The sequence below is a fragment of the Hyaena hyaena genome, unplaced genomic scaffold (genome assembly GCF_003009895.1).
Source record: "Hyaena hyaena isolate Hyena2069 unplaced genomic scaffold, ASM300989v1 scaffold_61, whole genome shotgun sequence".
Lineage (NCBI taxonomy): Eukaryota > Metazoa > Chordata > Mammalia > Carnivora > Hyaenidae > Hyaena > Hyaena hyaena.
In genome coordinates this window covers 254,175-269,859 of record NW_024080693.1, presented here as the reverse complement: position 1 = coordinate 269,859, position 15,685 = coordinate 254,175, and the positions used below count along the sequence as shown (strand labels likewise).

General features: G+C 52.2%; 2 protein-coding genes and 1 long non-coding RNA gene across 6 annotated transcripts in view; 2 read left to right on the top strand and 1 right to left on the bottom strand.

The window, feature by feature from the left end:
• Nucleotides 1-586, top strand: part of GARRE1 (granule associated Rac and RHOG effector 1) — a 77,139-nt gene extending 76,553 nt beyond the window's left edge. For all 4 annotated transcript variants that reach the window (XM_039231918.1, XM_039231921.1, XM_039231920.1 and 1 more), the window contains one exon: nucleotides 114-586. In XM_039231918.1, coding sequence (XP_039087849.1) covers nucleotides 114-419 — 306 coding nt within the window. In that variant the 3' untranslated portion in view covers nucleotides 420-586. The remainder of the gene's footprint in view (nucleotides 1-113) is intronic.
• Nucleotides 587-2,602: 2,016 nt separating this feature from the next.
• Nucleotides 2,603-10,432, bottom strand: LOC120231707. The gene is made up of 4 exons (XR_005528389.1): nucleotides 10,198-10,432; nucleotides 9,539-9,571; nucleotides 3,174-3,333; nucleotides 2,603-2,859 (listed from the first exon to the last, which is right to left on the bottom strand). It is a non-coding gene; the product is annotated as an uncharacterized LOC120231707 (long non-coding RNA).
• Nucleotides 10,433-11,961: 1,529 nt separating this feature from the next.
• GPI (glucose-6-phosphate isomerase) overlaps nucleotides 11,962-15,685 on the top strand; it is a 26,953-nt gene continuing 23,229 nt past the window's right edge. The window contains exons 1-4 of the mRNA XM_039231962.1: nucleotides 11,962-12,157; nucleotides 13,228-13,318; nucleotides 13,674-13,742; nucleotides 15,164-15,283. Of these exons, the coding sequence (XP_039087893.1) occupies nucleotides 12,036-12,157; nucleotides 13,228-13,318; nucleotides 13,674-13,742; nucleotides 15,164-15,283 (402 nt within the window). The 5' untranslated portion in view covers nucleotides 11,962-12,035. The remainder of the gene's footprint in view (nucleotides 12,158-13,227; nucleotides 13,319-13,673; nucleotides 13,743-15,163; nucleotides 15,284-15,685) is intronic.

The window sequence follows — 15,685 nt, the reverse complement described above, 5'->3', positions numbered from 1 at the left end:
GGGAGGTGTGGGGCTCTCACCCTGACTCCTAGGTGGGCATCAGGACCAGATACCTGGGGAGGTGGGAAAAGAGTTGCCAGAAATGCCACTAAGAACCCTCTTCTGTCTCTCAGGATAACAAAACCAAAACGTGGCCACCCAAAGCACCCTGGCAACACCCTTCTCCGCTGCCCAGCACGCTGCCGAGCCCAAGCACACCGCTCTACGCAGTCACCGGCCCCGGCAGCCAGTGGAACGACACCATGCAGATGCTGCAGTCCCCGGTGTGGGCCGCGGCCGGCGATTGCAGCGCCGCCTCCTTCACCTACGTGCAGACCCCGCCGCAGCCCCCACCCCCTGCCCACAAGGCAGCGCCCAAGGGCTTCAAGGCCTTCCCCGGGAAGGCTGAGCGCCGGCCAGCCTACTTGCCCCAGTACTGACCTGGGCCCGGCCTGCCCGCCTGCCTGCCCAGAGCTGTTGGGGCCCGCGCCCCCACCCCAGTGCTGACTAGCTGGCACCAGCCCCCCAGAGGACCAGTGCACCCCTGTCCCAGGCAGAGATCATTGGGGATGGGGGTAGTTGGCAGCTCCAAGTCTTCAGGGCCCGGCTTCTTAAACTTTGGAGGCATCAGACCCCTGGAGGGCCAGCTGGAGACAGGTTTCTGACCCTCAGGGAGATTGTGGGGGTGGGGAGCTTCGAGCTTAATAAGCTCATCGGGTGATTCTGATGCAGGTGGGCCAGAGGCCACACTTTGAGAAACACAGCTCTCTAGTTTGTAGTTCCACTGCGTGTGTTGGGAAGACATCAGGCCTAAAGGCTGAGAGCAAAACTGACCATTTTTCTGAAACTCTCCCCTCCCCCTTCTTAACACGTTGAGTGATGACCACACCAATCACTGTATTTTATAGCTATTTTTCATATAGGTTTTTAGTTAAAACATCTCCAGCCTAAAATGCATCGAATGTTTTAAGATAACAAATACGGAGGCCGGAGGTTTGTTCAACACTATCTTTATTTAAGCTAATACAAAATGGGCAAAATATAGAATATTTGTGATCGGAAGCAATCACCTTGGGTCCTCTGTGGGTGGGCAGCCCCTTGCCACCCCAGCAGCACCCACGGGGTGCAGTCGTTACCGGATTTACAAAAACAGGATCGTAAAGCTGATGTCAGAGGCGTACCCCTGACGGCGCATGGAGAAGAGCCAGCTGGCCGCCAGCCGTGCGCAGGGTCCAGCTGCACCTGCTGCCTTCAGACCCGCGCACGGCCGGGGGCTTCAACACATCTCGGCACTTGGGGGTGTGGTCAAGAGGCTGCCCAGAGACACCTGCACTTGAAATTGCAGTCACATTTGTGAGCTGGCTCAAGACAAACCCGTTAAGATGTAGATAGGAATTAATTTAAAGTCTTTTCTTTAAAAAAACAAAAACGAAAAACCACCTCATTTTCAGTTAACATGTGCCATTAAGTAGATGACATCCTGTGGATTTAAGGATATTTTCCAGCCAGAATGGATCCAGAAGAATTGAATGGTGCTTAAATTGAGAAATAATAATAAATATATCTATATAGAATAGACATATCCCACTGTATATTAATTGAGGTTACAGAAGTTCTTTATATAAAACTTATTTAAATTTTTCATATTTCATCTTTGAAAAAGTCTAATTGAGAAAAATCCATAATATTTTCTGGTATGAAAGTTTGACAGTATTAATATTTTTTTTATATTTTCTTAAATCATTAAACCATTTTAATATATATGTTAACTACTAATAAATGGTTTATTCTTTCTAACTCCACATAAGCTTTTCCAGCAAGGATTGTAATAACACATTTATGTTCTCATTTTTCTACGGATATAAGTAAATTTATATTTAAAAATACCAAAAAGAAAAAAGATGTATGTATATGTATGTATACACACCAATTCTAGAGGACCCTTAGGGTGTCTGAGCCGAGCCACCTGAGTTTTTAGCACTGTGGTGCCAGGCTGTTCCCAGGGCTCGGCTGTTCTTTTGTGCTGTGGGGGATGCCATTGCCGCCTGATCCTTTCGCCGCGGGTTCCGAACATTCACCTCACCATGTTTACAGAGAACTATTTTGTACATAGACTTTCCCAGGCACGTGCTTTGCACCCGCCCTGCGTGGCCCTTGTCCGTGTGAGCCGTCGGTGTGTGCTGTAATCTCTGTTGAAGCTGTTTGTGGCCGTTTCCCTCGTAAGATCGTTTTCTGTTCCCTCCAGTAACGTGTCCCCAGTACCTTGTATTTCAAGTTCTATTATCCTGAAGTACTCTTGTTTTCATAGTGCCTCCCCAAGGACCTCACCCTGGACAGAGGTCAGCCCTTGACACCCCAGTGCAGGTGACATCGACACTGCTCATCGTCACTTTCCAGTCTGTTTTGCTCGACGAAGCAGGACGTTTTGTAATTGCATCTCCGTGGGCTGTGAGACCGTGTGAAGCTGTTCGTGTGGTCTCTTTGTAGGTGCTGTGTTCTCAGCACCTCCTTGCTCTGAACACTGGTTTTTCCAGGTGCTGCGCTCGGCAGAGGGGTCTCGCCAAAGCGCATGTGTGTGCGTGTGTGAGTGTGTGTGTCCTTTGCATGGCCGGGCGTGGCTGCCTTGCTCGGGCATCAGCAGGACATCGTGTGAATAGTTACAACGCTTCCAAACTGGAACTCTACATTTTGTATCTTACTTTTAAAGCTCCTATAAGTAAAATAACTATTGGCTTTATTAAAAATATACATTTAATAATACCTTGTATCTCTGTTTAAAATGAACGGCAGCAGACCTGTGAGAAGCCCTGCCTGATTCATTCCTTTGAAAAGCTGCGCCCACATTGCTTTTGAGGTCAGGTCGCCCTCTGATCCTGCGACCTTTTGCAAGAGGAAAGAACCGTGGGAGTGTCGGGATGAGCCGGGGGGGGGGGGGGGGGGGGGGGGGGGGGGGGGGGGGGGGGGGGGGGGTAGGAAGCAGACAACTTCCACCCGTCTCCAGCCAGCTTCCCCATGGCCAAAGCTGGGGCAGACCTCTGTGAGGACAGAGCCAATGTCGTGGTGGAGGAGCCAGGACCCACGATCCACCTGCCAGGGGCACCGTGAGCTGCCCCACCAGCCTTTCCAAGGAGCAGACCCCGGGAAGAGCTCTCCCCCTGCTCCGCCAGGGACCCCATATTTGGCAAAGATCATACCTCACAGGGACAAGGACTGGTCTCCTTGGAGGACGCCGTCCTGCTAAGCAGATGGGAAGCTTGTGCAGTGGGAGCCACAAAGCTGGGGCGGGGGGCTGTCACAGGGGAAGTTCAACTTTTCATTTACAGCAAGGCGGTACTTGAAGCTTTTTTTCATGACCTCGGGGAAAAGATATGAGCATTAATCTATAACCTACCAGTGTAAATACTAAGGCTTCTTTCTGCTGAGATGCCTAGAAGGTGAGCTTGGGGACCAAGACCCAGAGCCTTCTAAGCGCACCTCAGGACAAGGTTACTTAGTAGCAGCTATGTTGCATGCGTGTGATAGGAAACACACTAGAAGTACCTATTGAAAACGCTAGCGTTTTATTCAAGCATGCTGTTTACCGCCAGTACCTGGTGCTGCTCACTGGTTTCGATTCACAGCGGTGGCGGGGACAGAAGAGTTCTGTGGCCGGGCTGTGTGCCGGATGGGTGAGTGGAGAGCTCAACAGATGGGACACCTGAGCAGCAGCAGGGGCTTTGTGAGGCTGGGGACCCTCCTTTTCCACCTGGGGGCCCCTGGGAAAGTAGGGTATCTAGTTCAGAGCGTAGGTGGGTGCCTGGGTGGCTCAGCGGGTTAAGTGTCTGACTCTTGGTTTTGGCTGAGGTTATGATCTCACAGTTGGTGAGTTCAGGCCCCAAAGTGTAGAGCCTACTTGGGATCCTCTCTCTCCCTCTCTCCCTGCCCTTGCCCCACTCTCTCTTTCTCTCAAAAGAAACTTTAAAAAAAATAATTTTTTAAAAAGTGTAGCTGAAACACGGTGTGCCAATCATAGCACTGTGAGAGGATGGCCCTATGTGCACTGTGTGGCCACTGCGTGACTGCTTCCTGATCTGGAGACACGGAGGAAATAAACCCTTCCAATGGCTGGCTTCTCAAATGTCAAAAAGCCTCAAATGTGGAAAGCGTGACTGGCTGCCTCCCAGCCACATATGCTGAGGGACCTCCTGCCCCTGGATGTGGCTAATATTGGGGCTGAGTTTGGGAGGTGGGCTTAAGTGAGGAGAAGGAGTGTCCTGTTCATTTCCACATCTAACGTCACTTCAGGGCTGGGGCGCCTGAGTGGCTCAGTCGATTGAGCGTCCGACTTGGGCTTAGGTCATGCTCTCACGGTTCGTGAGTTCAAGCTCTACATCAGGCTCGCTGCTGTCAGCGCGAAGCCTGCTTCGGATCCTCTGTCCCCTACGCTCTCTGCCCCCCCCCACCACCACCACCACTTGCGCTCTCCCAAAAAAAAAATTTTTTTTAATTGAATAAAGTCACCTAAGGGCAAGGCCCTTGCTAGGAGCCAGGGCTACAAAGAAGATGCAGTTTCTGCTCTTAAAATTCAGTCTTTTATTTATTTTTTAATATCTTCTTTAAAATTATTTTAATTCCAGGGCATCTGGGGGGCTCAGTCAGTTAAGCCTCCAACTTTGACTCAGGTCTTAACCTCACGATTCATGGGTTCGAGCCCCGCATCAGACTCTCTGATGTCAGCACAGAGCCTGCCTCAGATTCTCTCTCTCTCACCCTCTGCCTCTCCCTTCCCTCAAAAATAAACATTAAAAAAAAAAAGTAAAATTATTTTAATTCCAGTGTAGCTCACATACAGTGTTATATTTGTTCCAAGTGTACAATATAGTGATTCAACAATTCTATACTCCGTGCACATCAAGTGTACTCAATCCCCTTCACCTATTTCACCCATCCCCTCACCCACCTTGCCTCTGGTCACCATCTGTTCTCTATGGTTGAGTCTGGTTTTTGTTTCTTAAATTCCACATATGCGCAAAATCATACATTATTTGTCTTCCTCAGACTGGCTCATCTCACTTAGCATCATACTCTCTGGCTTCATCCATGTTGTTGCAAATGGCAAGATTTCATTCTTTATGGCTGAATAATACTCCACAGTATATAGAAATAGCACATTTTCTTCATCCATTCATCTACTCATGGGCACTTATGTTGCTTCCAGAATGTGGCTATTGTAAGTAATGCTGCAATAAACATACAGGTGTATGTATCCCTTTGAATTACTGTTTTCATATTCTTTGGGTAAATACCGAGTAGTGTGATTACTGGAGCACAGGGTAGTTGTATTTTTAATTTTCTGAGGAAGCTCCATCCTGTTTTTCACAGTGTTTGCACCAGTTTGCATTCCCACCAACAGTGCAGAAAAGTCTCTATTTCTCTGCATGTTCAACACTTGTTTTTTAGTCAGACAGATATGAACTAATATTGTTTTGATTTTCATTTCCCTGATAATGAGTGACGTTGAGCATCATTTCATGTATCTCTTGGCCATCGGAATGTCTTCCTTGGAGAAGAAAACTCAGTCTTTTAGGGCAGACAACCCCATCTTTCCCATCCTTGTTAAGAGGCCACCATCCATCTACCAGCTACTCTGGTAGAATCTTAGAAGACATTCATTCTTGATTCCTCTTTCCTTTACTCTCCTCTTCCAGCAAGTCTTATAAGCCTATCATTACAAAGGCATTTGAATTCTTTTTAAGGTTATTTATTTTTGAAAGAGAGAGAGAGCACACAACCAGAGAGGCAGAGAGAAACAGAATTCCAAGCAGACTCTGCACTGTCAGTGTGGAGCCTGATGCAGGGTTCGAACTCACCAACCTCGAGATCACATCCCCAGCTGAAATCAAGAGTCTGACACTTAACTGACTGAGCCACCCAGGTGCCCCTAAAGCGCATTTGAGTTCTATCGTGTTTTTTTTTTTTTTTAACATTTACTTATTTTTGAGAGACATAGCATGAGCAGGGGAGAGGCAGAGAGAGGGAGACACAGAATCTGAAGGAGGCTCCAGGCTCCGAGCTGTCAGCCCAGAGCCCAACATGGGGCTTGAACTCACGAAACGAGTGATCATGACCTGAGCCAAAGCCAGACGCTTAACCGACTGAGCCACCCAGGCGCCCCTTATCATGTTCTTAAATGCTGCCAACAACCTGGTCATCACCGGACTCCTGACTTCCCCTCTCTGGCCTCAAGGTTTCCCATACACCTCTGCTACCATCAACATCCCCCAGTGCCCACCTGCCTGCTGCTCCCACAAACGCTCTCTGCTTCTGCCTCCATCTGTTCTCTTGGGCCAGAGGCCAACCTCTATCTGGGTTGTTTTTCATTATAGCACTTACAGCTTCCCTGAAACCATGTTTGCCTTTGCCCCTCTCACTAGAAGGGAGGCCTCATGAGAGCAAGGAACAAGTCCTGTTCACGGCCACATGGCCAGGGTGCAGAACGGCAAGAAGCAATTCCAGAGGAGCCAGACTAAACAGGTGTTGATGTGCAAATCACTGAGCAAATTCTAATGCCAAATAAAAATAGATAGATAACCAGACTTAAAATTAGCTCTCACTCAAAATAAAAGACCAAGACAGGGGCGCCTGGGTGGCTTAGTCGGTTAAGCGTCCGACTTTCGCTTAGGTCACGATCTCGCGGTTCGTGGGTTCGAGCCCCGTGTCGGGCTCTGTGCTGCCTGCCAGCTCAGAGCCTGGAGCCTATATCAGAGTCTGTCACTCCCTCTCTCTCTGACCCTCCCCTGCTCACGCTGTCTCTCTCTCTCTCTCCTAGAAATAAATAAAACATTTAAAAATAATAATAAAAGACCAAGACATGATAACGAGAGATTGTACTGGAACTGCAAGGTGAGACTGACACTAGGAACTGCGGGTAGAATTATGCAGCTTTTTACAAACTCTATAGAGTTTTCCATTCTCGTGGAAACACGCCTCTGGGAGGCACGGGATTTTTTTAAAAGCACCTAACAATGGAGTCATAGGGAAAATCTGGGGGCGACATCCCGAAGGGACAAAAAACGCCGCAAGCAAAAGCCGCGACGCAGGACGAGCTCATGGCCTGCTGGGGGCGCTGACGACCTCACTCACGGTTTTCGCTCGCGTGCGCATGCGCATGTCCTCCTCGCTCAGACTTTGCGCACATGCGCGTACACGTCCATCCCAGACGTGCGGACCGAGACGTTTGCTAGTTCTCTCTGCACCCCAGCACCCGACCCAGCGCGGGGACATGCGCACACGTGCACCTTGGACGTGCGGGCCCACACGCAGATGCGCGCGCATCAGCGCCCCCAACCTGCGCCGAATCCACCCTGCCCGCGCCCAATTTCGTGCGCACAGCCCTCTCTCGAGAGTGGGTCCAGCGCTAGGAGCTCCGTGGAGGTCTTTGGAGGCGCTGTTCTGTATCCCTCGCCAGGTCGCCGTGACTCAGCATCCCTGTGGGCGAATGTCGCCGTAGCAGCTCGACGAAATTCCTCCGCGTGCATCGCCCCGCCCCCGCCCTCCCGGGGGCTGTTTCAACTCAGCCGCAGAACTAGCGCTCTCCCCTCCTGTCCGCTCCCCCGCCCTACATCCGACCTTACGCGGGCGATCCCCTGTCTCCAGGTCCTGCCTGACTCCTGCCCGACATATCTAAATGCTCATGGCTCAGTTTCCCCATCTGTGGAACAGGGCTCTTATTTGGAGCTGTGCTAGTTTCACAAATATTCACTGGGAGCCAACTGGTTTTCCAAGGTTACACGAGGCTCTGAAACTAGATCCTTCTGCAGAGATGGGACTGTCCTCTGACTTCCGATATTGCCTCCTCTGTCAAATCCACTCTCCTGGAGCAGTCTGTCTTGCTCAGGGCCCTTGAAGGTGCCCAGGGTTGAGCAGGGTCACTTGAACTTTCTGAGCCAGATTTTCTTTTTGTCGCTGTTTAGTCAAACCCTCCAAACTTCACTGCCCCCAGGATCCTCAGGTATCTGAACACTATACTCTGGGTGGTTGCAGACAGGGGTTGGCACAACATATGGTAGCAATGGTGGTCATGGTCGTAGATTTAATTTTTGTGAGAATGTAAAATTAACCTTACTTTGACATTTTTCCAAATCCCAAGCCATCCCCCAAGATTTGATCAGAGATGCCAACCTGACAGTCCAGCGACTGATCACCCTCCCACACATGCACCTTTCCTCGTGGCTTTCTCCCTGCGGCAGTATGCAAATCCTTAGATGGGCCCACAGGGACCGCTGTTAACACCGCGGTTGAATTTTCCTAGCTCTCTGCCTTTTCCCATGCTGCTGTCCTTTCTGTTTGAGACGCCATTCCTAGCCATTTCCACTTGTAAAGCTCTATCCTGTCAATCAGAATTAATATCACAGAGGCTTAATTGATGTTAAAATAGAACTGAGCCGTGGGGAATTGCCACAACGGCAGGCAGGACAGCATTGTGTCGGGCTCGGAAATCAGGCAAACTTGGATTGATTTTCCACTTAGCAACAGAATGGCTGTTTTCAGATTTCTCAACCTGTTGTTTTTTTTTTAATGTTTTTATTTATTTCTAGGAGAGAGAGACAGCGTGAGCAGGGGAGGGTCAGAGAGAGAGGGAGACACAGAATCCGAAACAGGCTCCAGGCTCTGAGCTGTCAGCACAGAACCCAACGCGGGACTCGAACCCACGAACCGCGAGATCATGACCTAAGCGAAAGTCGGACGCTTAACCGACTAAGCCACCCAGGCGCCCCTGTCTGGTTTTTTTAAAATCTTTTTTAATGTTTTATTTATTTCTGAGAGAGAGACAAGCGTGAGCAGGGGAGGGTCAGAGAGAGAGAGAGACGCAGAATCTGAAGCAGACTCCAGGCCCCGAGCCAGCTGTCAGCACAAAGCCCGATGCAGGGCTCGAACCCACCAACGGTGAGATCATGACCTGAAGCAAAGTCGGACGCTCAACCGACTGAGCCACCCAGGGGCCCCACAACCTATCTGTTAAATGGGGAGGACAACAGGATAATAGGGCTGCTGCTGAGGCTTGTACGGGAGAGCATTTAGCGGCTGAGCTCCAAACACAGTAAACTGGCGGAAGTAGTAACCATGTTAGTAGTTGCATGATGAATGGCTGTCAACTAATAATGATTTCCTTTGTCTACTCCTATTTGTTTTCTTTCCTTATGACCCTCAGGATAGCAATATATTTTCTATATTTCTATATTTCCCCCAAATATTTTGGGAATATTAGGGGGAATCTGGAGTAATTGAACCTGCTGGGAATCACAGAGGCCAAGCTGCTGGAGGCGAAAAAGACAAAGGGGCACCTGGGTGACTCACTAGGCTAAGCCTAAGCGTTTGACGCTTGATTTCCGCTCACGTCGTGATGTCACAGTTCATGAGATCCAGCCCTGCATCGGGCTCTGTGCTGACAGAGCAGACAGAGCCTGCTTGGAATTCTCTCTCTGTGCCCCTCCCCTGTTGTCTCTCTCTAAATAAATAAAATAAACTAAAAAAAAAAAAAAAAGACGAAATCTTCAAAACCGCAATCATCGGGCCTTACCTCCAGCCTCTTCTTCAGTAGCCAAAGCAGCACCTGTGGGTTTCAAGTGGCCAGGAGACATTAGAGAAGAAGACAGTGTGGCAGTGCTTAGGTGAACACCCAGAAAACCTAAAAGCCTAGCCCCAGGAACTTGGGGCCCTGTGTCGACTCTGGCACTTCTCTGGGGTTCACTCTCTGCATTGCTTTCCTTGACACCAGGCACTGATCCTCAGGTCTACTCTTTCAGAAAGGCAACTTAACACTACATGGAATTTCTCCTGCTGCCACTTGTTCTGCTGGCTTATCTCTGATGCCATCAGGGAGGCAGAGGAAGAAACCCAAGGATGGAATGTAGTGGTTCTGGATAAAGACAACAGACATCTACCGTGGTCACCGAAAAGAGCCTACTAGAAACAGGGAGTCAGCGGCTACTATTGGGCTAAGGGCATAGGAGAATCATAGGGCAAGGGACGAAGGGGCAATGGCTACTGAGACTGGCCTTCCTTTTGGATGAGGTTACAAAACGCAGGATTTAGGGCCGGGAGTGCTATTCTGTATAGACAGCTTGCTTGCATGGCTGGAGTATTTCTTAGGGACTCCGGCAGGACAGGTGCTGCTCAGCACGTCAGGGGTGTGCTGAGCATGGGAAGCTCAGTTAAACCGCAGAGCTGACAGCTGACCTGAAACTGAGGGCAACCGAGGGCCATGTGGAGAGGGCTGTTCCCTGTAAAGTCCTGTTGACTCCTCATTCCTTTGGTCTTCAGCCTTTGCCTGTTTTCCTTCTTCACCTTTACAACCCCAAATATTTCTGAGCAGGAAGAGAGAAGCCATTTGCAGAGGTCGGAGGTGACAGCGACTGCGTGGAGCTAGGAGATGGGCTGGAGGAAGAGCTAGGCCGAGGGTGGCAGCAGGACACGACACATTCCTGGATGGTTGGCCTTTCTAGGGGGAACCAGGCAATGGAGAAGCTCAATTTGAGTACCCAGTTTTTGGACCTCTTCTCCTCTCTGGCTGTATTTACTCTGTCTCATCCACATTCTCATCTAGGCTCATGACTTCAAGTGCAATCTATTCCCCAATGACTCCCAAGTCTTTCCTCTAGCTGGAACCTTCTCTCCCGGCACTCCAGTCATGAATACCCAACGCAACACCTACACCTAGATGTCTAATAAGGTTTGTGATATCCGCCCCCCCTCAAATTTTCATCTCTCCAAGACGCAATGACAATTCCATTTTTCCAGGAACTTGGGTTAAAAACTGGATGTTACCCTTGGCTGTTCTTTTTCTGTCTCTCAGTTCTTCAGTGTGTCTAGATCACCATACCCAACTCCTACCACCTTGACCCAAGCCACCTTCATCCCTGGCCTGCATCGTCGCAATAGTCTCCTGTCTGTTATCTTCACTTCCATTCCTGTTACCTTGTGGGTCTGTAATTTGTAAAACATGTCAAATGATGTCTTTCTGCTGATTAGATCCCTTTGACGGCTTTCCTCTCTCTCAGAAAACCAAAGTTTTCACCAGGACTTGTAAGTTCTGTGGTCTTGTTGCTTTCCTTCCCTCTCTGATCTCAACTTCTCTTTCATTCACTCCACTCCAGCCACAAGTGCCTCCTTCTGCTTCTGAAACACCTAAGCATGCTTGCTGGGGAATTTTCCAGTTGTTCTTCCCTTTGCCTGAACACTTCCACCCCCACCCCCCACCCCACCCCCGGACATCTAAAGTGGCCGGCTTCCTCACCTTCTTCAGGTTTTTGCTCAAAAAGTCTCCTCATTAGTCATTTCCCTTGGCCATGCTATTCAAAATTGCAACCCCAATTTCCGGCACCCTTTCCAGCTTTCCTTTTCTCAGTAGCACTTACCAGCCTATGACCAACTATGTATGTGTTTATTATTTTTCTAATGTTTTATTTCTTTCGGAGAGAGAGACAGCATGAGCAGGGGAGGGTCGGAGAGAGACGGAGACACAGAATTTGAAGACAGGCTCCAGGCTCTGAGCTGTCAGCACAGAGCCCGACGCTGGGCTCTAACCCACGAACCGTGAGATCATGACCTGAGCCGAAGCCGAATGATTAACCGACTGAGTCACCCAGGAGCCCCTATATATGTGTTTATTACTTGTATATCTGCAACACCTGGAACACTACCTGGGACGTGGAAGGTGTTGAATGAATGAATGAATGAATGAATGAACGAACGAACGGACGGACGGACGAAGGAAGCAGGCCAGGGAACGGGGAGCTCGGCCTCTTTACCCCAGTCACTTCCAGGCATAGGTTGGCCGACCAAGTGGCTGCCTTGTTGCAGGGAAAGACAAGCTGAGGCCCAGAGCGGCGGTGGCTGCCAAGGTCGCCCCGAGGGCGCTGACAGCGCGGGGAGCGGGGCGGGGACCTGGGCGGGGCGGACGCTGCGCCTGCGCCGTAAAGGGCGCTACGCGCACAGCTCCTCCGCTAGCTGCGTGCCGCCCGCCCCCTCTTCCTCTTCCAGGCACGTCTCGGTTCGTGTACCCCACTGCTGTCGCCATGGCCGCGCTCACCCAGAACCCGCAGTTCCAGAAGCTGCAGCATTGGTATAGCGAGCACGTCTCTGAACTCAACTTGCGCCGCCTTTTCGAGGGGGACAAGGAACGGTTTAACCACTTCAGGTGCGTGCGCGGGGCCACAGGCGGGGCGCGGACGTGGGGGACCCGGATCCGGGGGTGCGGGGCGCGGCGCCCCGGGTCAGGTGTGCAGGCCCGGGGTCAGGCCGGCCGGGCCGGCGGTCCCCCGGGGTCCTCGGCCCACCCCGGTCACGGATCTGGGCCCGGGCCCAGGCCCCAGCTTGTCCTTGACGCCTCCTTGAAGTAGCTTCCTGGGGGCTCGCGGAGGTCTCCGAGCCTGGCTGCTTAGTAAAGAGAAGCAGGCCCCTCCGCCGTTCTCCCTCCGCTGGGGCATCTCTCTCTTCACCTCCTGTCCCCGCCCCCCACCCCCCACCCCCAACCCCCAACCCCTGTCATTTGAGAAGGGACTCCTTCCGCAGTTGTGTGCTGGGGCCCTAGCTGACGCAGCAGGCTGGGAAGGGCTGTCCCCTGACCCCCGCTCCTGGCCCAGAACGGGCGGGGACGCGGGTGGGTTGCGGTCTGAGTGGGCAGGCCTGCGGGATTTGCGGGGAGCCGCGGAGAAAGGGTGATGGGGGGGATGATTTCTGCGAAGGAGGCTCGGTGTGCAGACCTCTGCACTACCAGGAAATGGAAAGGAATCAGTGGGAGGAAATCTTGGGGGGCAGGAATTTCGGGGTGCTCCGGTGACTGGTGCAGGTGTGTTGGGGAGGGGAGGTCTGCCGCTCCAGACTAGAAGCCCCATGGCCAGCCCTGCCCAGAGTCCTTTCCCAATTAAGTCGAGTCGCAGAGTGGAAGCTCTAGGAGGGAACGGTCACTGCACGGGGTAGGCAGGAGCAGTGCGCCCGGCTGTTTGTCTTCCCGGTTTTAGCGGAGGAGTGGCTCCTCGGGAAGGGTCTGCAGCTCCTTTGTGTGAGGGTAGCCCCTTTCGCTGTGCTGGTGTGGCTGCAGGTCAGCTTGGTGGGCAGACAGGTGACAGCACCGCTGTGCTGAGCAGCGGAGGCTTGTTTGGGGTGTGGCTCAGGGAGGATGTTTTTTTTCTGGATGCAGCTCTGGTCAGGGAAGGGGCTCTCCTGAGATATGGGGTGTGGTCAGTGGCTTCTGCCATCTTTTTGCAGCTTGACCCTGAACACCAACCATGGGCGTATTCTGGTGGATTACTCAAAGAACCTTGTGACCGACACTGTGATGCAGATGCTGGTGGACCTGGTAATGTTCTACTGTGGGGGGCTGGACCTGTGACCCACAGCATGGCACGCGAGCCGGGCTTCTGGGAACCTACAGGTCTTTGAGCAATTTTATTTCCTCTTCTCAGAGGCCCTCAGTCACTGCCTCTGTGCCAACACGGGGCTCTGAGCTCCTGTTCTCCCTTGCTCCTACTCTGAGCAGCTTCCAGGGGACTCAGTGCCGATGTCTGAGCAAACCCTTCACAGGCACGGGGGGGGCGGGGCACCAAGCTGCAGCCATCTGTCAGCCCCATTGGGGCTGCGTTCTAGAGCTTGGTGGCTTGGGTCCTTGGTTGCCAGTGTGAGTGGGGTCAGGCCTCAGTATCTTCTCTCCCCAGGCCAAGTCCAGGGGTGTGGAGGCCGCCCGGGAGCGCATGTTCAATGGTGAGAAGATCAACTTCACCGAGGTGAGCTGGCCTGGGGATGGCAGACCCTGCGTGTCCTCCAGGGCCTCTTCCTTCCCTTTGGGGTTCATTTGACTGAGAGCATCACACGGTGTCTTCACCTCTCCTCTTAAGCAATGGTCTTGCCTAACGAGGGGCCCGAAAGCCAGTTTCCTTGAGTGGGTTGCAGGGCCGTGGGGTGCGTCGTCCCTAAGACCGGCGGTCTGGATCTGGTGAGGGTAGAATGGCCCCCGGGGTCTGCCCAGAGAGCACGTCCCAAGCCTGCAGGGAGATGGCGTGTGCTCAAAGAACTTAACTCTGATCTGTCTCTGCTCTCGGTTTTATTAGTGAAGAGAGGAATCTTAGGACATAAGATCAATATCCTCAGTGGTCGGCATCAGGGAGAAGCAGTGCCACAGCCAGGCCCTGGGGGCCTGGCTCCTGAATTGCCGTGGAAGCCTGGCGGCAATAATAATCACCGAGTGCTTAAGAGTCTTAGCCTCGCGGTGTTATTATCCTCCTTTACACACGAGGAATCCGAGGCTCAGAGGGCAGGTCACTTATCCAAGACGTCATACCTGGAAGAGACAGAACAGGTGTCACACAACCTGTCTCACTGCTGGGCTAGGCTGAGGGAGGCTGCAGTTAAGGGGGGCTTCCTGGAGGAGTGCGTTTTCTTCTGGAATATCGGACAGGAATGAGGTTGGGCGGGGTGAGGCCAGAGGGGCATGATGTCTTCCGCCTTAGTGAATCTCTCCTTGGGTGGGGGTCCAGAGACCGTCTCTTTCCTGTTCGCCTGGGGTCTACAGACCTGTTTCCTTCAAGGACTCCTCTGCTGGCTTCGGCTTGACGGGACTGTTCCTCTCACATGACAAGGACAGCTTCTTGGCACCTGTCACAGGCCTACAGTTTGGTTTGGTTTCTGGCAGTCGGTGTGATGGCACCTCCTGGTGAGGGACACTTGAGTCGCCTGCTTTGCTCCGCGTCTTTACTCTTCAGAACGTGCCAGCAAACACCACGTACACTCGTGGAGGAGAGGAGATGAGGCCTAACAAGCCCTGAGCTTCTGAGCCTGTTTATTGCTTGTGTCTTACCTGTTCTCATTCTCTGCGTGCTCTGTTCCTCTTTCCTTGGCTTTTCATGCCCTGAACACCTAGGCACCCCCTGAGCTCGTCGTGGTCTCCCTCCCAGGGGACTGTAGCCCAAGGGAGCAGCCGGTGCCCTGCCTCCTCTGGGCCCTGGGGAAGCCCCTGCTCCCAGGAGCACACAGCGGATTCTCAGTACGAGACTGTGGTACTAACCACCTCAGGGCTTGCGTGCTGCATGGGTGTCCGGTGAAGAAAGGGCCGGGCTGACTCCTGGGCGGTGTTGCCCCGTGCCCCGCTGGGGGCGTGGCTGCCCTGGGTGGGAGGGGTCTTCACGCGCTGACTGCATCCCATCCGCAGGATCGGGCGGTGCTGCACGTGGCCTTGCGGAACCGGTCAAACACTCCCATTCTGGTGGACGGCAAGGATGTGATGCCAGAGGTCAACAGGGTCCTGGAGAAGATGAAATCTTTCTGCCAGGTAAGCAGCTGCTGCGCTGGACTTGCCCTTGGCCATGTGTGTGCCTGCGTTTGAGACTCTCGCGGCCTGGATGGGCCGCCCCTCCATTTTGCCCGGAGAGAACTCAGGGCCTCGTCGCAGCCTGAGGGGGAGGCGGTCTGTGTGATCACTGCCTGGGGACTCTGCTTGTGATGGGCCCACCACTGGCAGCTACAGAGCAACCTCTTTGCTGAACTGTCATCCCCTGGGGACTCGTGGTGCCAATCTGGCCAGAATAGAGATCCGAAAGAAAAAGTGGGGCCCCTAAGGGATGGGATGGTGGAGGAGAGACTTGGTTTTTCTAGTCTCGTTATCAACATGCCCTTTATATATATATATATATATATATATATATATATATATATATATTTTTTTTTTTTTTTT